Raw genomic sequence first — 27,393 nt, forward strand, 5'->3', positions numbered from 1 at the left:
GGAAAAATAGTTGTTAAAGTGCATATTTGATACCTTCATATACAAATGAACCTGTAAACTGATTGACGTGGTCTGGCGTCCTCTGCTGGTAAACATGACGAAGTGTCGCAAAATAACTCACGCTTCCTACTTATATGTCCAATAAAATATCATATTTTGTGGACTTTGTTCATGTTGGATACAATTTGTAATTACTTCCGTCTTTGCGTGAAGTCGAACTTCTCACGTGCCGCCGCGGTCACGCGTTCACTGCCCGAGTGGGCGGGGCGTGCGCGCAAACAGGAAACGGGGCCTCACGAGCGGCTTCATTCCAGGGCCCGAGGATGTGCGCGGTCGTGCTGCTGGATCTCGCGCACGCCTGCCGGTGCGGGTGCACCGACCGGCTGCTGCGCGAGGAGTCCGCCGTCGCACACGCGCACGTGTACGTGTTGTCCGGTGCCGGCCACGTCGCGGACGCGGCGACGCTCGCGTACGGGAGCGCGCACCGGCTGGACTCGCGCTCGACAGCCGGGTGCGTGTACGAGCTCAAGCGGGCGGCGGATGACCTGGACGTGCGCGCGCTGCGCGTCATCACGAGTGTGCGGGGACGAGAGCGGCTCCTTCGGTACCAGCAGCTGCTCTTTACGGACTTGTACACCTTCACCTACAGGCTGGGATGCCCCCGCCCCACCCCCACGCACTCACCTGAAGTGGAAGTGGAGGATGACGTCAGTAACTTTTTGCACACACTTCCGGCGCTGGGCGGGCCCGTCAGATTGCTGACGTCATCGCTGTTTCCAGGTGACTTCAAAACAAAACAATGACATAGTATCATTATAATATCTCATAGTAACACTGTACACATTTGTGACAAGATTAGGGCTGTGAATCTTTGGGTGTCCCACGATTCGATTCAATATCGATTCTTGGGGTCACGATTCGATTCAAAATCGATTTTTTTTTTTTCAATTCAACACGATTCTCGATTCAAAAACGATGTTTTTCCCGATTCAAAAGGATTCTCTATTCATTCAATACATAGGATTTCAGCAGGATCTACCCCAGTCTGCTGACATGCAAGCAGCCCTGCAAAAAATGTTCTATAGAATCTCTATAGAAATATATAGAACGCTATAGAATTTCGTCGGAATTTCTTTAGAACTGAAGATTCTATAGAATATGTATTCAAAATTCTATAGAAATTCTATAGACATCAGCTTCATGTGCTGGAAGGTCTTTTCACTGTTCTATAGAGCTGGGAATTCTATAGAATATCCTATAGAAATTCTATAGACATTACATTATCTGATGAAAAGTCCATAGATTGTTCTATAGAACTGGGCATTCTATAGAATGTCTAACAGAAATTCTATAGACATTACTTTATCTGCTGAAAGGTCTATAGATTGTTCTATAGAACTGGGCATTCTATAGAATGTCTAACAGAAATTCTATAGACATTATCCTTTATCTGCTGAAAGTTCTATAGATTGTTCCATGGAATAAAATTCTATAAAATGGCAGCAGCGCTATCACCATAGCATTGATTAATCTCATTAAGTTGATTCACCAGACTTGAGCTTGTTTTTTGAACAATGCAGGATGTCTCCCTCAATTATGAAAATGTTAATTTTGTATCATTCAAAATTGTGAGGTGTCATTTCAAGGCGGACACCCAGAACTTCGGCAGACTTTATTTTTAAAAGTATATTTATTCCAATAAATCAATTTATTTTTATTTTTAGAGTTTTTGAGTTATCTATAAGTAAAAAGTGTGAATATTTTCGTAACTTACTTTTTTATGTGATAAAATTAATTTTATTGGACTTCCAACATAAATTGATTTAGCAAAACTCAGTTCAAAGGTTTAAATCAGACCTAAAACGTCAGGACCCGCCCACGTACCTGCATGCAGCTGTGGAAGAACAAGCCCAGACACGTTTCTTCACGGAGCCCAATAGGAAAACACTTTACCGAACTCATGTAAGTAACAATTTATATTGTTAAAAGTCAGTATTTGCCAGGATTTAAATGTATACATTTTCAAAAGCATGGTGCAATGTTATATTTAGTTTACTACTTTTCCCGCCGTAACATTACAAACCCCCCCCCCCCCCCCCCCCCAAACACGATAGATAGAACTGCTCTCGTTTTGTTATAAAATAACAAAACTGTTTTAAGGCTGCAATCACAACCAAATTCATGTATAGTTGGTAATAATCGCGTTGTATCAATGTTTCTCATATCCGACACTAATAAGTGCGAATATGTTTCAAATCAACTTTTTTTTTAAATTATTTATTTTTCCCCTTCGCGCTTGCCGTAGTTGCAAAGCAGATTTCGCGGGCAGTTTGAGTTGGTGATGGCGGCCACAACGTCCATGTTGACTTCACTCGCTCTTTCTAAGCTGCCCAAGTCACGTCGGAGTTCATTGACGGTAACTTTGTTGGCTTAAACATCACATTTAGGTTTAGGGTCTTCTAGGCGCGATGCGAGACGTCACAAGCGGGCTAACGTTGAGCCAAACAGCAGCTTCGAGGCACGGGCGGAAATGGTGAGCTAGCAAAACTAGCCTCATTTATTATTATTATTATTATTATTATTATTATCATCCCTCCATTGTTTGTAACGTCAGGCTTGTGTGATCACACAGAGAAGGAGTTTGGCCCCCAGTCAGGTCGCCAAACGGAAGCAAGGGGAGGATGATCATCGAGACGAAATATAGTATATTAACCACGAGCGGTTCTCGAGAGAAGATGAATGGAGAAAATTGGGACAGTGATGAAGAAGTCCAAGTTCCATGGCCACTCAACAAAGCAGGAGGAAGGAAGCAGTCACAAACCAAATACGTGGCAAGAATTCTGAGATTTGGTGGTAATTAATAAACAGTTGAAAACTTTTCAATTCAATTCAGTAAAAAGTATACGTTTTACCAGAAGTACATATAAATATAGATATATTTAATATAGATATATTTAATGTACTTCTGATTTTACACCTTGAACTTTCGACTTTGTTTATGTAAAGTTAAATTTAAATAATATAATTTTTTTTCTTCCATGATTGATAGTAATTTCTCATCAGTGCAGCCCTGGTATACTGAATGTTTCAATCTGCAATGCTGAGGTGATTGTCATGATAGTACAGACTTAACCTTGACAATTTTTTAATATGGCTGTAAGCCTGTAAATAAGGGAAAGTAAGGTGAAATTTGTTTCTCGCTGAGGTGAATTTCTGAATCATCAGAACTGTAGGTATACCAAAGTAATTTAGTGATAACAATCTGCTGCTGAAATGTATGACTAACTGTACAGTTTAATTTAGCTTAATGTGGCACATATTTGTTTTTACACAGAAGACACACGTGAACTGACGCCATATTTGAAAGCCGCTCAGGATGGCAAGGATGTACCCCTTACTGGTGATTTGGAATATGGCAGAGGCAAGAGAAACAAACAGCCAAAGTCTTGGTCATCAGACAGTGAGAGCAAGGATGAAAGTGTTGAGGAGACTATCTGACAGACAGCAGGTACTTTTATTTCAGTGGTGTTGTCGCGATATGACCGAAATAGTGTTGAAAGCGACGTTAAACGTTAATTCACTCACTCACTATTTCAGTGGTGTTTCAACTGTGTGAGGTTTTGTAGGATTCAATCCCATACTTTTGAAGTACCTTGTCAGTTTTTCTTTATCATAAAAGTTAATCAAATCATGTTTCATTGTAGGCTTTAAAGTTATTGAATATTTTGATTCAATTCGACCAACTCAGACAGAATAATATTCAAGACAAATTGAGGTGTTGACAGACTTTCTGCATGTACTCGAAAATCTATCATTTCTGCAAACATATTTCTTCACTTCAATGGCATATAAAAGAACTGAACACGTTTTCTTGTTAATCTTGATTTTTCAGAAGAAAAAGAGGAAAGTAAGCCGTACAGCTGTGGGATATGATGCTCGGGCACAATTGAAGGCCCAACTTGCTGCTGTGAGTACATGAATAGAATAGAATAGGATTTTATTGGTTAATCAAAGCACCCTCTCGAGGCAAACAATCACAAGTACCTAGCATTCATTTGAAATCGAGGACGTAAAAATTGCATCCCTGGCAACTGGTTTAAAACACAAGTTTATACTTATATGAAAATAACACTACAAATACCTGATGAACAGTGCCTACTGTGTGAATGGCTTACTGCTACATGTACATGTAGCATATTCAAATTAATGTGCCTACAAGGTTGCTTATACATGTAAAACTTATATGGTGCTGTCAGGGCCGTATCCAGGACAAATTGCTTCCGGAAAACATATGAGCGCCCAAATTAATCATAATACAAATTATTTCATTTGATTTACTATTTTGACATTTTCAGCTGGGAAGAACTTCACCGAAAGATACATGTACAGAAATGGAATCCCTGAAGAAGGAAGTCCTCCAGTTGAGAGAGGAAAACAAATCCCTTCGAGATGCATTGAGGGTTGTTGAAGGTAGGTTTTCTTATTCTAGAAGTATGTTATTGTAATTATCATAGGTTGATGGAAAATATGCTTACATGTCGATGTATGAAATAACTTTCTTATTACTGTATTTTCATCTAACTTTGGCCTACGGGTATTGTCGTCATGTACGGCTGTCCATCCGTCACCGCAATATTTACAGAATCGTTTCATGTACGGAAACCAAACTTGTTACATCTATTTATCTTAGTGTAACAAGAAGCCTATCGAAAATGAGTCGTCTCGGACAATATTTTCCAGAGTTATGCCCCTTTTTTCCAATAAAAATCCATTTATGATTTGGGATAATTTCAGAACTGTTGCATATACAACATCCTAAGTTGTGATGTCCTCCCCTCTAAATAAGGGGAGGACATATGGTACTTGTTTGTTTGTCTGTCTGTCCGTCCGTTTTTGTGTGTTTCTCTTATATTAGCAAGAGTTACGTCCCTTCCTTCTTGATATTTTGTCTCAGCTGGATATCTGATTAATACTTGACCGACAAATATTAAATCTTCGCGTGGTCAGGATGAATTAATATATATGGTTATATATATTTTTCATCTTTGATTGCTTCCTTACCATGTTTCCCTTGACTTGAACAAGATTCCTATCAAAATACCCTTACATTATGATAGCTGGGGTTAGAGCCGAGCGGTTTGGATATCGCCAGCTTCATGTTATTAATGTATTTTTTTTTTTATTGTGTCTGCATCACAATGTACTTTTTTCTATTAAAGGACTTCCTGGCCTGCTAATGAAGATGGACGACTTATCACGTCAGGCAACAATACTATCAGCTCGACGTCCTGCTGTCGCTCTGCCAGAGAGGAGCTGGCCAACAGCAGCTTGACAGGAAAAAAATCCAATGCTTTTAAGGATAAGCATGAGAAACCAAAACTGGATGACAAGAAAGTGTCTGCTATTATTGGTGAGTATAAGTTAAATCAATCTGATTAAAACCATATCCACATCAGGGAAGTGGATCTGACCCTTTTCCTATCTCCAAGTCGTTCCGTGATCGTTTGGCATGAAGTATAGATATCCATAGCTTCCAGTCGGCTTGGTCCATGAATTGACTGCGAGATGTTCGTTTTGACAGATTTATAGGCATGGGTGGTCACATTAGCTTTGATCTCGTCGGAAACCAACATCAAGTGACAAAGCAAAAACCGCAGCGCACGGATATCTACACCTTTTTCTCGTTTGATATCTTATATCGGCATTCTCCGCCTTACTATTTAACAACTAGCGTCGGGAATTTCCGTGAGTTCTGCTGCAAGTTGAGAAGTGAACGACTTTTAGATAGGGAATGTGTCAGATCCCCTTCCCGATGTGGATATGGTTTCAATCAGATTGAAGTTAAATATTTTTATTAGAATTCTATTAATGCACTTTCGTGATTGTTCGAACGCCATTGGGGACACCCATCAGGTACACAACAAGATTCACAAGAAAGTGAAATCCTGAAAATAATTTGAAAAATATTTCACACACTGAATGGATTTTCTATATAGCTAATGAATAGTGTACATGCACTGTCAGAATTTGATACAGATTTGTTGCAGTTCGTAAAGCCTGGCATGATTGCACCACATATGATTTTGTGTGCGTCAAGCAGTGCAAGTGCCTTACAGCATAGAAACGCGTGATATGCAATGTATGCAGTGTGTTGACTATCCATTGCATTGATTAAATGATAGACATCACTCTCTTTATCGAGCTGAAAAATGCCATAGTGTAACTCATTGCATGACAGCTAGTGTCTTGGTGTCTGCAGACACTAATTCTGGTATATTTTATTGATCTTTCAGATTTTGTGAAGAAGCTCCATCCCTCAAGTGAAGCAAATGTGATAAAGAAAATCATTGGAGTGAAACTGAACATTGCGCAGAAAATGGGAAAAAAAGAAGGCCTCAGAAACAAATTCTGCTGGACGTCTAACCGTCTCTAACAGTCGGGGAAGCGCGGTGATCATGTTGATTTATGCTGCTGACATTTATTTATTACGTCAAGATTTGAGTTACATGTATATAATAAATACAAGTCAACATTCATTCAACTGCAATATTTGTCTTTCTCCATTGCCAGTGTTAGACCACAGATTTTGTAGAATGCCTGCCCAATCATTTCTACATCATTCTGAATCGTATTCCACAGAAAGCCATTCCATAGGAGCCTGTTCTATAGAACTACTCTTTAGAACTTTCTTCTATAGCACTATTCTTTAGAGGAGATCTATAGAACCATTCTTTAGAACCCTGTTCTATAGAACCATTCTTTAGAACCATGTTCTATAGAACCATTCTTTAGAACCCTGTTCTATAGAACCATTCTTTAGAACCATGTTCTATAGAACCATTCTTTAGAATCCTGTTCTATAGAACTTCGGTCCTAAAGTTCATTAGAAATTCTATAGAGATATTCTTTAGAAATTCTATAGAACTTCGGTCCTAAAGTTCATTAGAAATTCTATAGAGATATTCTTTAGAAATTCTATAGAACATTTTTTGCAGGGAGAGTAGTAGATTTTTGTAAAAAGCTTTTATAATTGTAAAGGACAATGTTTTATCAACTGATTGCAATAATGTAAATTTGTTTTAACTATTAAATGAAGCAAAAATATGACTTATTTTATCTTTGTGAAAATATTGGACACAGTGTGTTGTCAAGCTTATGAGATGCGATGCAAGTGTAAGCCACTGTGACACTATTGTTCTTTTTTATTTTTATAAATGTCTAATGATAATGTCAATGGACATTTTTAATCACTGCTATGTTGAAATTGTAACTAATATTGATACTGTTGTTCAGGGCCGGCCCGTGGCATAGGCCGTATAGGCAAATGCTAAGGGCGCCGTCCATCAGGGGGCGCCACGCCAGTGCCACAAATGTTGGAGAAAAAAAAAAAGAAAAAAAGTTGGTACTATTATTTCTAAATACAAAAAATAATCCCACGTTAATTAAAATGCAAAGTAAAGCCTATTTAATAGAAATATTATTTGTTACAACATTACGCCCCCCCCTCTCCCCCCGCACGGTGCGCCCCCTCCCTTCCCGTATCATGACTCTTTTTGGACGTCACCACATCAAAAAATCAACACAAGATGTCAAAACGGCCAAAACTGTCAGGTGCCCAGGGAAGAAAAAAGAGAAAAGAGGAGGAGGAGAAACGAGAAAAGACAGAGGTAGCAGGTAGGTAACGTTAGCCTACATGAAATTATTTGTCTGTTACAGAATGTGATAGTAGCTGGCTTTTTAGCATTAAGCTAATGTTACATGATTCGGCAATTGCTAATCAATAAATAGCTAGTTTTGTTTTAACGTCGGGTTAATATTGTTGGAGGGGGCTAAATTGTTATGGAAAATAATAATTTAACGTTAGGTAATTACAGTACTCCCACCTTACATTCCTCAGGGACATTTGTATTAGATCTTTTAAGCAGGTGTTTTTTGTTTACATTGTTTTTGCCTTCTGGTTAGCTAATGTTTGCCCTGCAGGTAATAGTCACTTTTCCACCCCTTTATATATTAGGTATAGTTGTAAGTAAAAAAAAAAAAAAGGTCAAAGACAAAGCTATTCAGTTTCTTGTGAGTATATACACTTCACTGCCGATGTGGGGGGGCGCCACCTAAAATCTTGCCTAGGGCGCCAGATTGGTGAGGGCCGGGCCTGCTGTTGTTGATAATATTCATTTTTGTTTCACTACTTTTGGTTTGTTCTGTGTCGTGTTTGTGTCTCCTCTCATTTGCTCTGTTTATTGCAGTTCTGAGTGTTGCTGGGTCGGGTTTGGTTTTGGAATTGGATTGCATTGTTATGGTATTGCTGTGTATTGTTTTGTTGGATTGATTAATTTAAAAAAATCAAATAAAAATAAATAAATGTAAAAAAATCGATTTTTAAAAAATGAGAATCGATTCTGAATCGCACAACGTGAGAATCGTGATTCGAATTCGAATCGATTTTTTCCCACACCCCTAGTAATTACACAAGTTAGTAATACTTGTGTTACAACATTGTAACAATACAATGTAGTAGAGATGTAACGGGGGTGTATATTGTAGCGTCCCGGAAAAGTTAGTGCTGCAAGGGGTTCTGGGTATTTGTTCTGTTGTGTTACGGTGCGGATGTTCTCCCGACATGTGTTTGTCATTCTTGTTTGGTGTGGGTTCACAGTGGGGGGCATATTTGTAACAGTGTTACAGTTGTTTATACGGCCACCTTCAGTGTGACCTGTATGGCTTTTGATCAAGTATGCATTGCATTCCCATATGTGTGTGCAAATGCCGCATATTTTGTGTGACTGGGCCGGCACGCCATTTGTATGGAGGAAAAGCGGACGTGACGACAAGTTGTAGAGAACGCTAAAGGCAGTGCCTTTAAGGCACGCCCCAATATTGTTGTCGGGGAGGAAATTTCGGGGGAATGGTTGTTCCGGAAGATTTTCGGGAGCGGCACTGAAATTCGTGAGTCTCCCGGAAAAATCGGGAGGGTTGGCAAGTATGCCCTAGGTTCGTGTTTTACCGGATATGTACCGCTCCGTACAGCGCGGTTTTAAAAAGTCATGAATTCTACTTTTTGAAACCGATACCGATAATTTCCGATATTACATTTTAAAGCATTTATCATGTATACATCTCTACAATGTAGCAATACTAATGTGTTAACAGTACAATGTAGTATGTGTTACAACATAGTAACAATATAAAGTAGTAATATTTGTTTGTGTTACAACATAGCAAAAAATACTAGAGTAGTAATACAACAAGAACAATACAGTGTAGTGATAATTATGTTTTTCAACATACTAACAAAACAATAATAATACATGCTGTCTTATTTACCTGCAGACTGTTTCGGCCACGGTTTCAGCACGCGTTCAGGGGGCATCTCCTACATTCCCACCTTGTCCTCCTTGAACTTGTTCAGCAGCGTCAGGAGGCGCGACCCCCCCGCCGTGGTGGAGGAGAACAGACGCCGACTGGCGCTCCACGCCGGGTTCCACCCGCATCCCTTCCACCTGGCCAAGGTGTGTCATTGCGTCGAGACGGTCAGGCTTGCCCCTGACAGTTTGGTTGTGTTTTAGTTTTTCCTCTGTGTGTGTAGTATTTCCTGTCAGCGCCCTGTTTCCTGTTTGTCTCCCTGAGTGCTGTGTCCCCTCAGCTGTGGCTGATTGGCACCTGGCCACACCTGGTGTCAATCAGCCAGCTGCTATTTAAACCTGCCTTCCCCTCCAGTCAGTGCTGGATTATTGTCATTGTAGCTAATACTTGTTGTCACTACTACCTGTCATAATAATTGTTGTTGTAGCTCTGTCTACTTTTGTTCACTCTGCTCTTGTCATAGTTCCTTCGTGTCACAGTAAGTGTTTTTGTTTCTTGTCGACAGTTAGCCTTTGTGCTGTTTTAGTTCATAGCCAAGTTTGTTCTCCGCCTTGTGCGCGCCCTTTTGTTTGTATCCTTTTGTTTGTTTTTTTGCCATAGTGTTTAATTAAATTATGCTTTCTCGCTCAATGCCTGCCGTCATCTCTGCATCTTGGGGTTCGTCACCAATATACTCTGACAGAGACACCTCGACTGCGCCCGTCTTCTAACGCATACTTGCCAACCCTCCCGGATTTTCCGGGAGACTCCCGAAATTCAGCGCCTCTCCCGAAAACCTCCCAGGACAAATTTTCTCCCGAAAATCTCCCGAAATTCAGGCGGACTCAGGTCCTCCACAATATAAAAAAAGCGTACCTGCCCAATCACTTTATAACTATAGAATGATGGAGGGCGAGTTCTTGGTTTCTTATGTGGGTTTATTGTTAGGCAGTTTCATTAACGTCCTCCTAGCGTGGCAACAACACACAACAACAGCAGTCACTTTTTTGTATACCGTAAAGCAGTTCGTCTGCCGTAAACAGCAATGTTGTGACACTCTTAAACAGGACAATACTGCCATCTAGTGCATTTGATGAAAGCACTTTTGTGCGTGCCACACATCAATGCATCATCAGACAACATGTTCAGCATGGTTCGAAAAATAGTGACAGAGACTAGAACAAGGATGGACAATTCAACCCTTAACTCAACAATGAGTAGATGAGTGTTATGTGTGTGTATATGTGTAAATACATGAACACTGAAATTAAAGTATTTATTATATATATATATATATATATATATATATATATATATATAGCTAGAATTCACTGAACGTCAAGTATTTCATATATATATATATATATATATATATATATATATATATATATATATATATATATATATATGAAATACTTGACTCGGTGAATTCTAGCTGTAAATATACTCCTCCCCTTTTAGCCACGCCCCCGACCACGCCCCCGTCCCACCCCGACCACCCCCACCTCCCGAAATCGGAGGTCTCAAGGTTGGCAAGTATGCTCTAACGGGACACGCGCTCTCTGCTGCCGCAGGTCGAACATTCCAGCCAGGTGTGGATCGTGGGTGAAGCCGAGCCAGAGAGCTATGACGCCATCGTTACCGATAGGCCGGGGTTCGTCATCGCCGCTCCGGGCGCCGACTGCATCCCTATGGTCTTTGCCGATCCTGTGACGAAAGTGGTCGGCATTGCTCACGCAGGTACGTGACACGCCATCACATGGGCGCGTGACGCAACTTTTTGCTTTGTGGTCCTCAGGATGGAAAGGAACCTTGATGGGTGTCGCCATGGCAACAGTGGAGGCCATGGTGACGCACTTTGGTTGCAGCTCCAAGAACATCCTGGTGGCCCTTGGACCGTCGGTGGGGGCGTGTTGTTTCAAGCTGGCGCGAGCGCACGCATCTAACTTCCATCCGGTTTGCATCACAGACCCCCAGTCAGCCATGCCCCACGTCAACATCCGCTTGGCCAACAGGTGATGCCGCCGCTCTTAATTCCCAGCGTTCACATCCGCTTCGAACCCCTGCAACTAACCCTCTGTGTGACTGGGTGATTGGTTGTCACAGGCTCTTGCTCCAGGAGGGCGGAATTTTGCCGGAGCACATCCACGACGACACGGTGATGGACAGGTCACACGTGACGCCGTGCACTTCCTGCCATCCCCGAGACTTCTTCTCCCACGTACGAGACGGACCTAACTTTGGCACCCAAGTGGGCTTTGTGTGGATCAGGGAGGAGGGAACGCCCCACTGACAGAGAAGGACATTTTCTATTTAGGACATGGGACTGTCGAGCAGAACAGATGAAACCAATTTTGTACAAACCTTCACATGTTTTATTCTCATCAATGACCAAATATTTCTGCTCAGATAATAAAACTGAGATGATCTGCTGAGTCATGTTTAGTGTCTCTAATTAGTCATACTTGCCAACCCTCCCGATTTTCCCGGGAGACTCACGAATTTCAGTGCCCCTCCCGAAAATCTCCCTGGTCAACCATTCTCGCGAATTTCTCCCGATTTCCACCCGGACAGCATTATTAGGGGCGTGCCTTAAAAGCACTGCCTTTAACGTCCTCTACAACCTGTCGCTTTTCCTCCATACAAACAGTCACATAAAATAGGCGGCTTTTACACACATACAAGTGAATGCAATGCATACTTGATCAATAGCCATACGGGTCACACTGAGGGTGGCCGTATAAACAACTTTAACACTGTTACAAATGTGAACCCACACCAAACAAGAATGACAAACACATTTCGGGAGAACATCCGCACTGTAACACAACATAAACACAACAGAACAAATACCCAGAATCCTTTGCAGCACTAACTGTTCCGGGACGCTACAAAATACACCCCCGCTATCACCAACCCCCCCCCCCCCCACACACACACACACACAAACACACACTGTAGCGTCCCGGAAGAGTTAGTGCTGCAAAGGGTTCTGGGTATTTGTTCTGTTGTGTTTATGTTGTGTTACTGTGCGGATGTTCTCCCGAAATGAAATAGGCGGCTTTTACACACATACAAGTCAATGCAAGGCATACTTGATCAACAGCCATACGGGTCACACTGAGGGTGGCCGTATAAACAACTTTAACACTGTTACAAATATGCGCCACACTGTGAACCCACACCAAACAAGAATGACAAACACATTTCGGGAGAACATCCGCACCGTAACACAACATAAACACAACAGAACAAATACCCAGAATTCCTTGCAGCACTAACTCTTCCGGGACGCTACAATATACACCCCCGCTACCGCCAAAACCCGCCCACCTCAAACGCCCCCCCATCTCCCGAATTCGGCGGTCTCAAGATTGGAAAGTATTATTTAGCTTTTAGCTAAATAAATAATCAAGTGTCTGGGGTTGGTATTGTCCACCTCCCTTTGGACTTCCATGTGAGACAGCAGAAGGTCTGGGGTCATGGCTGTTGTAGTGCCTCATATAGTCTTATAGTTCTCTGCGATTGACAGCTGATCAGTACAGAGTGACCGCTGGCATAGGCTCCACCCACTTCACGACGATGAATAGATCCCAACATTTGTCCCACGCTAAGGACAGACAATAAGACAAAGAACACTGGACGGTCGTCGGAACGTTGGGTTTGAGGTTAGGGTGACAATCGTTGATATAGCAATTGATTAAAAAAGGGTTTAGAGTCTTCAGTAATGCGGACGCTGTATCGATCCGTTGTGGTGAAGAAGGAGCTGAGCCGGAAGGCAAAGCTCTCAATTTACCGGTCGATCTACGTTCCCATCCTCACCTATGGTCATGAGCTTTGGGTTATGACCAAAAGGACAAGATCACGGGTGCAGGCGGCCGGAATGAGTTTCCTCCGCCGGGTGGCGGGGCTCTCCCTTAGAGATAGGGTGAGAAGCTCTGTCATCCGGGGGGAGCTCAAAGTAAAGCCACTGCTCCTCCACATCGAGAGGAGCCAGATGAGGTGGTTCGGGCATCTGGTCAGGAAGCTACCAGAACGCCTCCCTCGGGAGGTGTTTAGGGCACGTCCAACCGGTAGGAGACCACGGGTAAGACCCAGTACACGTTGGGAACCCCTTTGGGATCCCCCGGGAAGAGCTGGACGAAGTGGCTGGGGAGAGGAAAGTCTGGGCTTCCCTGCTTAGGCTGCTGCCCCCGCGACCCGACCTCGGATAAGCGGAAGAAGATGGATGGATGGATAGATGGATGGGTTTAGGGGTGGTGGGTTTGTGGCTAAGGTTAGAATCGTTGATATGGCTTTGTTAGTTGAAAGGGTTCGGGTTTAAGGGAATCGTCAATATGGGTATGTTGGTAGGGTTACAGTCCCAAGACATTCAAGTATTCTGGCTAGTGCAGACTCACATGCAAAAACAAAATACCATCAGAGAGCACGGCAATCTTAAAGCCACTTGATTGGTTGTCCTAGAACAGGAAGTGGTGAACATGTCTGCCCAGTGCAATTAGTCACAAAAAATGTGGCCGCAGTGGCGAGCAGCACTGTTTAACATTAGTCCCGCCCCTTTTCATACTTCATACAGGTAACTGACCAATGAGAAGCCACTTCCTGTTGTTTTCAAGACAACCTTTTTTAGGAAGAAGACTTTGGAATGTGTTGAGTCAGCTGCCTTACTGAGGAAATGAGATCAGAAAAATTGTTCTTTGACGTTGAAGTCGCGGCGTCACATGACTACTTCTGCTTACGTGGTCACTGTGAAGATCAGCAGCCTACATGGAAAAGTCTTCATGCAATCACACGTTGTGCCCCTGAGGAGGAGCACTTTCAGCATGGCCGACATCCTCTGGCGTCTTTGCTCTATCGTCATCACCTTCTGATGTGCCCGTTTTCTCCACTTGTTCCTGCTGCAGGGCGGCAAAGCGCTCCAGCACGCAGGGCGCTGTCAGCCGGGCCTCGGGGTCGTGATCCCAGCACTCCCCCACGGTGGAGCAGAAGACGTCCATTCCCTGAAGTCATACACAACCCATCTAAAATCTAAGTTTGTCCTGAAAAGACTTGTGAGAAGGGTCTTTATAAAGGGGAACATTATCACAATTTCAGAAGGGTTAAAACCATTAAAAATCAGTTCCCAGTGGCTTATTTTATTTTTCGAAGTTTTTTTCAAACTTTTACCCATCACGCAATATCCCTAAAATAAGCTTCAAAGTGCCTGATTTTAACCATCGTTATATACACCCGTCCATTTTCCTGTGACGTCACACAGTGATGCCAATACAAACAAACAGCAAGGTATAGCGACATTAGCTCGGATTCAGACCGGGATTTCAGTGGCTTAACACCGTCTGATAAGATAATGACTAACAACTATGAACTAGGTTTACAGCATATGAAATACATTTGGCAACAACATACACTTTGAGAGTGCAGACAGCCCATTTCAGGCGCGCTAAGAACATATATTTTTCCACGATTTCAGCACTCAGGTTAACCATACCTAAATAGACACAAAATACTGCATTACACAAGACTACCCGAATGTACTTGAATGATTGAAAAAAATTAATGTTTTTAAGCTAAATTATTGGTAAACACAGTTTATGTATAATAATTTACGTAAAACCGCGAGTAATGAATAAAGTTTTCATCAATTAATATATTCTGTAGACATACCCTCATCCGCTCTCTTTTCCTGAAAGCTGATCTGTCCAGTTACGGATGTATTGAAATGGATGGTTGTAGTGTGGAGGCAGGTAGCAAAAACGAAACTGAAGCTATTGAGCCATATCGGTTTGAACCGTATGCAAGCGAAACCGACGAAAACGACACGACAGCCAGCGACAGGGGAGAAAGAGAGGACGAATTCGGCGATCGCCTTCTAACCAACGATTGGTATGTGTTTGTTTGGCATTAAAGGAAACTAACAACTATGAACTAGGTTTACAGCATATGAAATACATTTGGCAACAACATGCACTTTGAGAGTGCAGACAGCCCAATTTTCATCGATTAATATATTCTGTAGACATACCCTCATCCGCACTCTTTTCCTGAAAGTTGATCTGTCCAGTTTTGGAGTTGATGTCAGCAGGCCAGGGAAGCTAGAGTCGATATTCTTCTCTTGATCATCTTCGGTGGCATAAGGGACGGTGTGAGCCAAGACATCCAGGGGGGTTTAGCTCGCTCGTCTGCGGGAACAAACTGCCGCCATTGCTTGCCGTGCTACCGAGGTCCTTTGTCCCTGAATAGCTCACACACTCCGGCAGATTCAATGGGGGTCTTCCGGCAGATTTCTTTGACTTTATCGTTGGAAATGCATCTGCTTTGAGTGTCGCAGGATATCCACACATTCTTGCCATCTCTGTCGTAGCATAGCTTTCGTCGGTAAAGTGTGCGGAACAAACGACTGACCATTTCGTCGGCTTTCCCCACACCCTCGTATTTTGAACAAATTTCGTCCAATTTCTTGCCACTTTCGCATCTTTGGGCCACTGGTGCAACTTGAATCCGTCCCTGTTCGTGTTGTTACACCCTCCGACAACACACCGACGAAAGTCAGAAAATGGCGGATTGCTTAACGTGACGTCATCGCTCCGAGACCGAATAATAGAAAGGCGTTTAATTCGTCAAAATTCACCCATTTAGAGTTTGGAAATCGGTTAAAAAAATATATGGTCTTTTTTCTGCAACATCAAGGTATATATTGACGCTTACATAGGTCTGGTGATAATGTTCCCCTTTAAGAGATAGATGACAGACCTGATGCTGCGTCCAGGCGGTCGGCATGTCGGGTCGTCGTCGGTCTCTCAGCACAAGATCTCGCATGCTGTCCACGCAAGGGTGCTCGCACCCTTTGGAGCCAAACGCCGGCTCATAGCTTCTCACCTCTACATACATGCACAAACACACACACACAGTTTAGTGGGTCTTGTTGCCATAGGCCCCGGCAGGGACTTATTTCGCCTACTACCTCCGACGGCGCTGCAGCGGGAGGCCATTTCCCACAGGACCAAAGCCATGGAGTACACGTCCATCTGCTTGAAGGCCTCCACATCGTCCAAGTTGACTCTGGACTCCAGTACCTCAGGAGCCATGTAGCGGGCCGTGCCCACCTGGAATGTACCACGTGGAAGGATCAGGTTCTCAGCGGCATTTTCCCAAGATACTGTTTGACTTTACCTGTCCGCTGTTGGCGTAGTCGTCTACCGTGAGGGAGAGGTCCAGTTTGAGTGCCAGGCCAAAATCGCACAGAACACATTCCCCGTTCTTCTTCAGCATAATGTTGCTACTCTTCACGTCCCGATGAGCCACCGGCAACTGCGAGGGGCGCGTTAGCTTAACTAAAATCTTAGTCTCACACTTACATCCATCCATCCATCTTCTTCCGCTTATCCGAGGTCGGGTCGCGGGGGAAGCAGCCTAAGCAGGGAAGCCCAGACTTCTTTCTCCCCAGCCACTTCGTCCAGCTCTTCCTGTGGGACCCCGAGGCGTTCCCAGGCCAGACGGGAGACATAGTCTTCCCAACGTGTCCTGGGTCTTCCCCGCGGCCTCCTACCGGTCGGACGTGCCCTAAACACCTCCCTAGGGAGGCGTTCGGGTGGCATCCTGATCAAATGCCCGAACCACCTCATCTGGCTCCTCTCGGTGTGGAGGAGCAGCGGCTTTACTTTGAGCTCCTCCCGGATGGCAGAGCTTCTCACCCTATCTCTAAGGGAGAGCCCCGCCACCCGGCGGAGGAAACTCATTTCGGCCGCTTGTACCCGTGATCTTGTCCTTTCGGTCATAACCCAAAGCTCATGACCATAGGTGAGGATGGGAACGTAGATCAACCGGTAAATTGAGAGCTTTGCCTTCCGGCTCAGCTCCTTCTTCACCACAACGGATCGATGCAGCGTCCACATTACTGAAGACGCCGCACCGATCCGCCTGTCGATCTCACGATCCACTCTTCCCTCACTCGTGAACAAGACTCCGAGGTACTTGAACTCCTCCACTTGGGGCAAGATCTCCTCCCCAACCCGGAGATGGCACTCCACCCTTTTCCGGGCGAGAACCATGGACTCGGACTTGGAGGTGCTGATTCTCATCCCAGTCGCTTCACACTCAGCTGCGAACCGATCCAGTGAGAGCTGAAGATCCTGGCCAGATGAAGCCATCAGGACCACATCATCTGCAAAAAGCAGAGACTTAATCCTGCAGCCACCAAACCAGATCCCCTCAACGCCTTGACTGCGCCTAGAAATTCTGTCCATAAAAGTTATGAACAGAATCGGTGACAAAGGGCAGCCTTGGCGGAGTCCAACCCTCACTGGAAACGTGTCCGACTTACTACCGGCAATGCGGACCAAGCTCTGGCACCGAGCATACAGGGAGCGGACTTCCACAATCAGACAGTCCGATACCCCATACTCTCTGAGCACTCCCCACAGGACTTCCCGAGGGACACGGTCGAATGCCTTCTCCAAGTCCACAAAACACATAATAATCACATCACATAATCACACTTACATAATATCATTATATTGCTAGAGGCATCACCTTGGGCACCCCGGTGGGTGTGGTGTCACTGTGAAGGTGAGCCAAGCCACGAGCAAGGCTGGTTGCCATGGTGACCAGCTCCTCCCAGCTGAGGACGTTGGTCACGAGGAAGTCTTGCAGGTTTCCTAGGTGGTAATACGTCAAGACCAGCCAATATGTGGTCATAGCATGACCTGCTGGACCTCGGGCTTCAGCTGCGCGGAATCCGACGACGTTGTCATGTTCCAGCTCGGGGTCGGACAAGATGGCGCTCTCGTTTCTCCACGAGGCGTATTCCGCGGCGAGAAACACTTTAACTGCAACCGTGTCTTTCGGCAGCAATCGTGCCCTCCAGACCTCTGCAAAGCGTCCTTTGCCCACCAGCACCTCCAGTTTGACGGGAAGCGGCACGCTCGCGCCACTGTGAAGGGACGCCACCTTGGCCGTCGACTCCTCACTTTGAACGCTACTCTCCCGTCTGCCCCCGCAAGGACGGTTACCGTTGGTCTTGGCGGGCCACCGGAGTCCGACGGGACGGCCGTGTTTACCTTGGCGGCGCGTGCGGTGGAAACAGAAGGCGGCCGTGGCGATGGCAGCCAGAAAGAGGGGCGGCAGCAGGCTGACGGCCACCACGGGGGCCACGTCCTTGCTGTGCAGCCTAGAGAAGCCTGATGGTCAAAGAAAGAGTCACATGGGCGTGATCATGTCACGTGACCGCGCTGCCTGAATGCACTCACTGTCGGTGAAGATCAGCTTGTCGTTGCATTCATGTTCGCCGCGGCAACCGCACACCATAGCCACACCCACATCTGCTGGCTGCCACACCATGTGACACTCTCTGGAGGTGACATTGCGCAGTAGCCCCGCCTCCACGCCCTCTAGCGGTAGCGCGGGGTCGTGACACATGGTTTGCACTGTTGTTGTGTCGTTCATCTTTCTCCTGGGAAAGACAAAATTACATCATCACAGTCTTCTCTGATGCTTTTGACCATAACTACGTTTCAGGAAGTGGGTGCGTGTCCAAGGTCGCAATCAGACCGAATTAAGTCTATCCTCAATGCAGTGTCAGTTCTGTTTTAATCCAGAGTCAGCTCACTTAGGTCGAGTGTATTGGTCACGTCAATCATGTTCCAATACTGTGTCAGTCAGCTTCATACCAGTTTCAATCCATTGTCTGTCAATTTAGGTCTTGTGTTAATACTGTCAAACCTGTTCCAATCCAGTGTCAGTGTGCTTCAGGTGTTTAAATCCAGTGTCAGTCTACTTAGTTGTAATGTCAGGCCATGTGGACTGTAGTGTAAATGCTGAGTCATTCTTGTCTTCTGTAGTCTAGTTTCAGTCAATTTACATCTAGTGTCAATCCAAATGTAAATCTAGTGTCAGTCCACTTAGGTCTGGTTTCAATTCAACCAGTCAATTTAGGTTGATTGTCAAAACGGTATCAGCCTATATACAGTAAATCTAGAATCAATCCAGTGTCAGTCCACTTGGTCTGATTACAATTCTGCGTTCATCCTCTTAGGTCTGGCGTAAATGCTGTGTCATTCTTGTTTCAATCCAGTGTTAGTCTTCTTAAGTCTAATGTAAACATTAGGCTTGTATCAACTCTGTTCTGATCGAGTAAGTCTTCTGTAGTCTAGTGTCAGTCAACTTAGATCTAGTGTCAATCCAAGTGTAAATCTAGTGTCAGTCCACTTAGGTCCGGTTTCAATTCAAACTCAGTCGATTTAGGTTGATTGTCAAAACAGTATCAGCTAATATACAGTAAATCTAGAATCAACCAGAGTCAGTCCACTTGGTCTGATTACAATTCTGCTGCCATCCTCTTAGGTCTGGCGTAAATGCTGTGTCATTCTTGTTTCAATCCAGTGTCAGTCTTCTTAAGTCTAGTGTAAACATTAGGCTTGTATCAACTCTCTTCTGATCCAGTAAGTCTTCTGTAGTCTAGTGTCAGTCAATTTATATCCAGTGTCAGTCTTCCACGTACCAGTGTCCATCCAGTCTCAGTCTGTTTTAGTCATTTTCAACTGGTGACCGTCTACATAGGTCTTGTGTCAGTCCACTTAGGCCTAGTGTAAATGTTGTGCCAAACATGTTCCAATCCAGTCTCAGTCTGTAATGGTACAGTGGCCAAAACATTATATACATTTGGTAAATAAAGCATCTGCAGTTTTTAATACATACTTTGGCCTATTATGCTACTGTATTTTAACATTGGTCATTATGGTGGTACTTGGGGGGGTTTGAGAACCACGTGTCTAGTGTAAATCTAGTGTCAGTCCATTTATGTCCAATGTCATTCTAATTAGGTCTTGTGTAAATCGAGTGAGTCCACTGTTCCAATCCAGTGTCAGTCTGGTTAATGGCAGTTTCAATCCAGTGTTAGTCTTCTTAAGTCTAATGTAAACATTAGGCTTGTATCAACTCTGTTCTGATCGAGTAAGTCTTCTGTAGTCTAGTGTCAGTCAACTTAGATCTAGTGTCAATCCAAGTGTAAATCTAGTGTCAGTCCACTTAGGTCCGGTTTCAATTCAAACTCAGTCGATTTAGGTTGATTGTCAAAACAGTATCAGCTAATATACAGTAAATCTAGAATCAACCAGTGTCAGTCCACTTGGTCTGATTACAATTCTGCTGCCATCCTCTTAGGTCTGGCGTAAATGCTGTGTCATTCTTGTTTCAATCCAGTGTCAGTCTTCTTAAGTCTAGTGTAAACATTAGGCTTGTATCAACTCTCTTCTGATCCAGTAAGTCTTCTGTAGTCTAGTGTCAGTCAATTTATATCCAGTGTCAGTCTTCCACGTACCAGTGTCCATCCAGTCTCAGTCTGTTTTAGTCATTTTCAACTGGTGACCGTCTACATAGGTCTTGTGTCAGTCCACTTAGGCCTAGTGTAAATGTTGTGCCAAACATGTTCCAATCCAGTCTCAGTCTGTAATGGTACAGTGGCCAAAACATTATATACATTTGGTAAATAAAGCATCTGCAGTTTTTAATACATACTTTGGCCTATTATGCTACTGTATTTTAACATTGGTCATTATGGTGGTACTTGGGGGGGTTTGAGAACCACGTGTCTAGTGTAAATCTAGTGTCAGTCCATTTATGTCCAATGTCATTCTAATTAGGTCTTGTGTAAATCGAGTGAGTCCACTGTTCCAATCCAGTGTCAGTCTGGTTAATGGCAGTTTCAATCCAGTGTCAGTTCACTGAGGTCTAATGTAAATGTCATGTAAATCCAGTTCTAATACATTGTCAGTCTGTTTCATTCCAGTTTCAGTCAACTTGGGTCTTGGGGCGGGGGACAGCCAGTGTCACTCCCTGACAACTCCAAGAGTAGGCTGCCAGCTCGGGATTTTAGCCCAGTGGTCAGCATACGAACAAGCAGGATTCGTGTATCATTTGCGGGATGGGGTAAAAATGCACGGGGCCGAACAAGCTGGGTACAGCGGTGCTGAGACCCGGACTGAGGTTTAGAAGGGTGAGTGTAACGGGAAGTGTACGTTAGTTAAACCTCACTCCGTGACTACTTCAAGAGTAGTGTTGGTTGGTAGGTTGCCAATAAACCAGTGGTCAGCGCGCTCGCCTCTAATACGAACTACCATGATTCTCTACCCCGTGCGGAATGGGGTAAAAAGGCACGGGGCCAAACCAGCTGAGTTACACCAATACCGTCAAACCTGTTGCGATCCGGTGTCAGCCTGCTTCAGTCCAGTGTCTCTTTCCCAATTCACTGACAGTCTACATAGGTCTTGTGTCAGTCTACTTAGGCCTGGTGTACCCTTGTCGCGGGTCAACTTGGGTAGTGACAAGAATGAGTTGTACGTAGGAGCTTAGCATGTTAGTGTGTTATCTCGCCATATGGAGACGCAGATCTCCTCCAGGTAGGTGCAGAAGGAGGACAAGGAGCAGTTGGAGAGGCAGACGTCGTCCTGGCACACCGGACTGGACGCTTCGCACCACTTGCACACGTTGAAGTTGAGATGGCTCAGCGACGCCACCGCCGCTGGCAGGAGAAGACAAGGGAGGAGAGGAGGAGATGAAGTCAGCACTTCAGTCCTCAACATAATACTTGTCAGCTAACGTTCTCGCCACTTATTTTTACACTTGCAAGACACGAGCATGGTCAAAGCTAACAATTGTACTCAATGGCGGTGCATTGTATCACTCTAATACTTTGTCCGACTTTAATGACACTACATTTTTGTACACACACACACATCTAGGCTTTCTTGCCGGAGAGGACAGCGACTGTCACTGCAACAACGTGTGTGTGTGTTTGTGGTAATAACAACAGTGACACACACGCAAACACACAACAATGCAGTCACTTAAAAACTGATCACCAGGGTTCACGGCAGAGGCCATTGCTCTCAGACTGCAAGGGAAGTTCAGCTTCCCCTAAAATGTCCAAAAATAAGTGATTAAATATGTAGTGTTGAGTGTACGTGTTATTGACTAAATATGCGCTACCACGCGCTCTTTTGTTCAGAATCAGCTTCTTAAACAGTGTAGACCAGGGGTGTCAAACTCAAATACAGAGTGGGCCAAAATTTAAAACTGAACAAAGCCGCGGGCCAAGGTTGAACAAATTAACCTTTTAATAGGGACCCAAACACGTTTTGCATTGAATATTGAACAAGCAAGGCTTATATAACTTTATAGTGACATGCAAAATCGAGTTTCAAATAATAATAATAATAATAATTAAAAAATATCAATTGCATATCAAATACAATTTAAATAAAAATTGAATGCCTCTTTTCTATTTGCAGCCTTCTGAGGTAAATATCAACATTAACTTTTCCCACAGGCTAATACATTTGAAAATAAAATAATAATGAACAAAACAACCATTCAGGACTTTAAACTGCTCAGTTTGCAACACAAAGATCTAATCTGATGTGTCCAAGCCAGATACCTGCCATCTTTTCTTGGATGCTAGTTCATTAATGTCGGAGCTCGGGCTTTGAGCTGAGGCAACCCTCATTATCGAACGAAGGTGTTCATCAGTCATTATATATCGTAGTCCATCCGACCACAGTCTTGGGGGCGTGCCTTAAATGCACTGTTTTTAACGTACTCTACGAGCTATCTTCATGTCGTTCAGACCCAGTCACAAGATACGTGCGGCTTCTGTACGCACACACGAGTGAATGCAACGCATACTTCATCACCAGCAATACAGGTTACACTGAGGGTGCCAGTATAACATTTTTTTTAACAATGTTAGAAATATACGCCACACTGTGAATCCACACCAAACAAGAATGACAAACACATTTCGGGAGAACATCCGCACCGTAACACAACATAAACACAACATAACAAATACCCAGAATCCTTTGCAGCACTAACTCTTCCGGGACGCTACAAAATACATCCCCGCTACTACCAAACCCCCCCACCCCACACACACACACCTTGTAGTGTCCCGGAAGAGTGAGTTGCCCAGACGTGAGCAAATTAAGGCCTGGGGGCCACATGCGGCCCATTTAGCTTTTCAATCTGGCCCCCCGAACATTCCCAAAATTTTTTTTAGATCTTTAGATGGAAAGTGTAGCTGCCATTATGATGTGCAGTGATGTTTTCTAATGACCGTAAGTCTTCAACTATACAAAGTATTTCAATGGTTGGAATCTGCGCTTATGGATGATTTGCCAGTTACTATGGTAATCTAATTAGTTACTATGGTCATCTAATTAGTTACTATGGTAATCTACGTCACAGCAGCTCAGATGAGGCACCAAGCAGTGTGGGCGGGAAGCGTTTCCACAGACGCGGAAGGAGATTTTCACAACAAAGTTCTAAAGCTTAGTGATATATAGAATAGAATAGAATAGAAAGTACTTTATTGATCCCTGGGGGAAATTCAGCAAATATCAGATATATCAGATTGTAGGTGGGTTTATTTTGTTCATATTTCACTGTTTTGTTGCGTTTCACTTGATTGTAAAATATGTCGATCGAAAGGGGGTGTGGCGTTCATATTTTGTCAATATTCAGTGTTTTATCGTTCATAGAAAAATGTAAAATTCCATTACGTTTTTTAAGGCGGTCTGCCATACCGTTTTTAGCATTCAATCAAGACATTACTGTGAGGTTTTGTAGTAGTGATCCTAAAAATAGATATACCGGCCCCAGACACATTTTTTTCTCTAAATGTGGCCCCCAAGTCAAAATAATTGCCCAGGCCTGCTCTAACCAATAGGCCACTGAGTAGGTCATGCCAGCCTCACGCCAGTCCCTAGCAGGCTGCTTATAATGGCAGATAATTAGAATGTTTTTTTTTTGGTTTTTTTTATTGAACAAAAGACATATATTTATAATACACACAGGTGTACAAACTATTGCCATTAGTGACAAAGATTGGAGCTACATCTGCAGGTCTAGAGAGGAGCTTCTCCTGTTTAAAGCAGCTCAAGTCTTACACCCGCAACACCATGGGCCAAGACCATTTAAGCAGCCTAGCTCTGCTGGCCATTGAGAGGACACTTGTCAAATCCCTGGAAAAGACGCCTTCTTGGTACGACAGGGTCACAGATCACTTTCTTAAAAAGGAACGGAGGGTAGAATTTACGTATAAATAAACCGACACATTTTATGATGTAGGCCGAAATTGAGCTTCCCCTCCCTGAGAGACAAGCTTCCGCCACTGGTTCACGGTTATACCATCACTTCCTGTTTGTGTCGAGAAAATAAAGATACAATGATGCCATAGCGCAGTGGTTCTTAACCTTGTTGGAGGTACCGAACCCCACCTGTTTCATATGCGCATTCACCAAACCCTTCTTTGGTGAACATTTATTTTATTTTTTTCAAATTCAAGACAAAGTTTTATGTTTTTGGTAACACTTTAGTATGGGGAACATATTCTAAGTAACAAAGACTTCATTTAGAGTTATTTGGTTAGGGTTAGAGCAGGGGTGCTCATTACGTCGATCGCGAGCTACCGGTCGATCTCGGAGGGTGTGTCAGTCGATCACCAGCCAGGCATTAAAAAAATTGTCCTAAAAATGAGCGATCATAAATCTTCACTATGACGTCACTTCCGTCACTTGATTGACATTCACGGCACCCGAGGGTCTTCTGAGATGACGCTGGCTGCTGCCAGCTCATTAAAATTACCGACTGGAAGGCGAGAAACACTTTATTTCAACAGACTCTGGCGCCGTACCTGTCGTCAAAACTCCAGAGACCAACTGCACAGTTGCACAATAAAAGCTCTGCTTCATCCTGCCTGCGCTAACAAAATAAGAGTCTCAGAAAGCTGGCGTGCACAAGCTAGCAAGCTACGGAGTTTGCCGACAATGTATTTCTTGTAAAGTGTATACAAAGGAGTACGGAAGTTGGACAAATAAGATGCCAAAAACCAACCACTTTCATGTGGTATTGGACAGAAAGGAGGACTTTTTTTCTCCTCCATTCAAAAATGCGGACGTTATCAGCACCACTGTCTGATTCCAATCAATGCAAGTCATCAGAATCAGGTAATACACCAACTTATATTCTTGTCTTCATGAAAGAAAGGAATCTATATGTGTTAAACATGCTTGTATTATCTTTAAACACCTTTAACTTATTAACAATATTAACTATATGTGTTAAACATGCTTGTATTATCTTTAAACACCTTTAACTTGTTAACAATATTAACTATATGTGTTAAACATGCTTGTATTATCTTTAAACACCTTTAAGTTGTTAACAATATTAACTATATGTATTAAACATTCTTGTATTATCATTAAACACCTTTAATTTTTTAACAATGTTAACTATGTGTTAAACATGCTTGTATTATCATTAAACACCTTTAACTTGTTAACAATATTAACTATATGTATTAAACATGCTTGTATTATCATTAAACACCTTTAATTTTTTAACAATATTAACTATATGTGTTAAACATGCTTTCATTATCTTTAAACATCTTTTACTTGTTAACAATATTAACTATATGTATTAAACATACTTGTATTATCATTAAACACCTTTAATTTTTTAACAATATTAACTATATGTGTTAAACATGCTTGCATTATCATTAAACACATTTAACTTGTTAACAAAACATATATTTCATAAATAAGTAAATATAAATTATATATATGAATGAGGTAGATCCCCACGACTTGATCAATTGAAATGTAGCTCGCCTGCAGAAAAAGTGTGAGCACCCCTGGGTTAGAGGGTTAGGGTCAGAGGGTTAGGGTTATAATAAGGCCATGCCGAGTAAGGCATTAATAAGTACTTAATAATGACTAGTTAAGAGCCAATATGTTACTAATTTGCATGTTGATAAGCAACTAATTAATGGTGAATATGTTCCCCATACTAAAGTGTTACCATGTTTTATTACTGGTGCACAAAATGAACCGTGCATGAACATCACCTTGTTCAAACAACAAAACCAACACAGTGCATAAACTCACAACAAATTACACACCTGCAAATCAGTGTGACTTCTGCTGTTGCCGTATCCGTAATACGCCGATGGGGAGAAGTTTTTATTTACACGATGAGTCGGGTGTGTCTTGACCTCCGCCGAACCCCTGAGCACGACTCACCGAACCCCTAGGGTTCCATCGAACCCAGGTTAAGAACCATTGCCATAGTGCTAGGGCGACATGTTTACATTTTTTAAATCAAAAACATCCATCCATCCATTTTCTACCGCTTATTCCCTTTTGGCGTCGCGGGGGGCGCTGGAGCCTATCTCAGCTACAATCGGGCGGAAGGCGGGGTACACCCTGGACAAGTCGCCATCTCATCGCAGGGCCAACACAGATAGACAGACAACATTCACACTCACGTTCACACACTAGGGCCCATTTAGTGTTGCCAATCAACCTATCCCCAGGTGCATGTCTTTGGAGGTGGGAGGAAGCCGGAGTAACAGAATACTTTTATTTACATTTTGGACAGAAAGATGAAAAACATGAGCGACTTGAACACGACTATTATGATGATGAAGTAGTTTTCCCCCCCCCATTTTACATTGTGGTTAATGGTGTTATTTAGCCAGTTTGTGTTGTTGGTAATGAAACGTTAATATTTGCAATACAAATATGATCAACATTCACTTGAAGTAAGTAAAGAACACGTCGTCACAAACTTTTGGACTTTTTCAAACTTTTCCACCCCCTCCCTGACTCCCCCTCTCCCACACACACACACACACACACACACACACACACACACACACACACACACACACACACACACGCACACACGCAGAGTCACTCACCAACGCTCAGGAGGACCACGGCGTTCTGCATATTCCAGAACCGGGCCATCGTCCTCGGACACGCTGGGGCCGTCGCTCGGTATGAGTCTGGTACCGGGGTCCGTTTGCGGGGAAAGTCATGGACGCGGACCGAGCGCTCCAGATGTTTTTCATCCAGATGCGGGGTAGCAAGCCCCGCCCACCTCCGTTTCTGCTACTGCGCCCGTGACGTCATCGTGTGTGGGCGCTTAAAACACGAGCGAGCAAAACTTTCGGGTCAGCACGTCGTCGACGCAGGTCACTTTATTCGG

The 27,393-nt window shown here is 43.5% G+C and overlaps 3 protein-coding genes across 5 annotated transcripts in view; 1 reads left to right on the plus strand and 2 right to left on the minus strand.

Annotated features, from left to right (window-relative positions):
* Positions 1-358, minus strand: part of enox1 (ecto-NOX disulfide-thiol exchanger 1) — a 55,628-nt gene extending 55,270 nt beyond the window's left edge. The window contains exon 1 of one of the 2 annotated variants that reach the window (XM_061970866.2): positions 34-358. The gene's annotated coding sequence lies outside the window, so the exon portion shown is untranslated. The remainder of the gene's footprint in view (positions 1-33) is intronic. The other variant, XM_061970865.2, reaches the window with a different exon arrangement.
* Positions 286-11,777, plus strand: lacc1 (laccase (multicopper oxidoreductase) domain containing 1). 2 transcript variants are annotated; one of them, XM_061970867.2, is made up of 5 exons: positions 286-780; positions 9,331-9,509; positions 10,917-11,082; positions 11,141-11,357; positions 11,449-11,777. In XM_061970867.2, exons 1-5 carry the CDS (start codon positions 324-326, stop codon positions 11,633-11,635), a joined length of 1,206 nt encoding a protein of 401 aa, XP_061826851.2. In that variant the 5' UTR covers positions 286-323; the 3' UTR covers positions 11,636-11,777. The 2 variants fall into 2 exon arrangements, with proteins under 2 accessions (XP_061826851.2, XP_072770630.1); XM_072914529.1 differs by lacking the exon at positions 286-780 and adding an exon at positions 7,063-7,674.
* Positions 11,778-12,691: 914 nt separating this feature from the next.
* On the minus strand, positions 12,692-27,378 carry tgfbr2l (transforming growth factor beta receptor-like). Its single transcript, XM_061970527.2, has 8 exons — positions 27,104-27,378; positions 21,709-21,856; positions 18,588-18,790; positions 17,872-18,518; positions 16,513-16,650; positions 16,304-16,445; positions 16,093-16,220; positions 12,692-14,342 (listed from the first exon to the last, which is right to left on the minus strand). The coding sequence occupies exons 1-8, from the start codon at positions 27,150-27,152 to the stop codon at positions 14,130-14,132; spliced, it is 1,668 nt and encodes a 555-aa protein (XP_061826511.2). The 5' UTR covers positions 27,153-27,378; the 3' UTR covers positions 12,692-14,129.
* Positions 27,379-27,393: the final 15 nt, after the last annotated feature.

The sequence above is a fragment of the Nerophis lumbriciformis genome, linkage group LG13 (genome assembly GCF_033978685.3).
Source record: "Nerophis lumbriciformis linkage group LG13, RoL_Nlum_v2.1, whole genome shotgun sequence".
In the NCBI taxonomy this organism is placed as follows: Eukaryota; Metazoa; Chordata; class Actinopteri; order Syngnathiformes; family Syngnathidae; genus Nerophis; species Nerophis lumbriciformis.

Excerpts from the sequence above, each read along its gene's own strand:
- lacc1 (XM_061970867.2), top strand. The coding sequence starts at position 324 with ATGTGCGCGGTCGTGCTGCTGGATCTCGCGCACGCCTGCCGGTGCGGG. Across the intron at positions 781-9,330 it reads GACGTCATCGCTGTTTCCAG|ACTGTTTCGGCCACGGTTTC; the intron begins GTGACTTCAAAA and ends ATTTACCTGCAG. Across the intron at positions 9,510-10,916 it reads ATCCCTTCCACCTGGCCAAG|GTCGAACATTCCAGCCAGGT; the intron begins GTGTGTCATTGC and ends CTGCTGCCGCAG.
- tgfbr2l (XM_061970527.2), bottom strand. The coding sequence starts at position 27,152 with ATGGCCCGGTTCTGGAATATGCAGAACGCCGTGGTCCTCCTGAGCGTT. Across the intron at positions 21,857-27,103 it reads CGTGGTCCTCCTGAGCGTTG|CGGCGGTGGCGTCGCTGAGC; the intron begins GTGAGTGACTCT and ends TTCTCCTGCCAG. Across the intron at positions 16,651-17,871 it reads CACCCACCGGGGTGCCCAAG|TTGCCGGTGGCTCATCGGGA; the intron begins GTGATGCCTCTA and ends CGCCCCTCGCAG.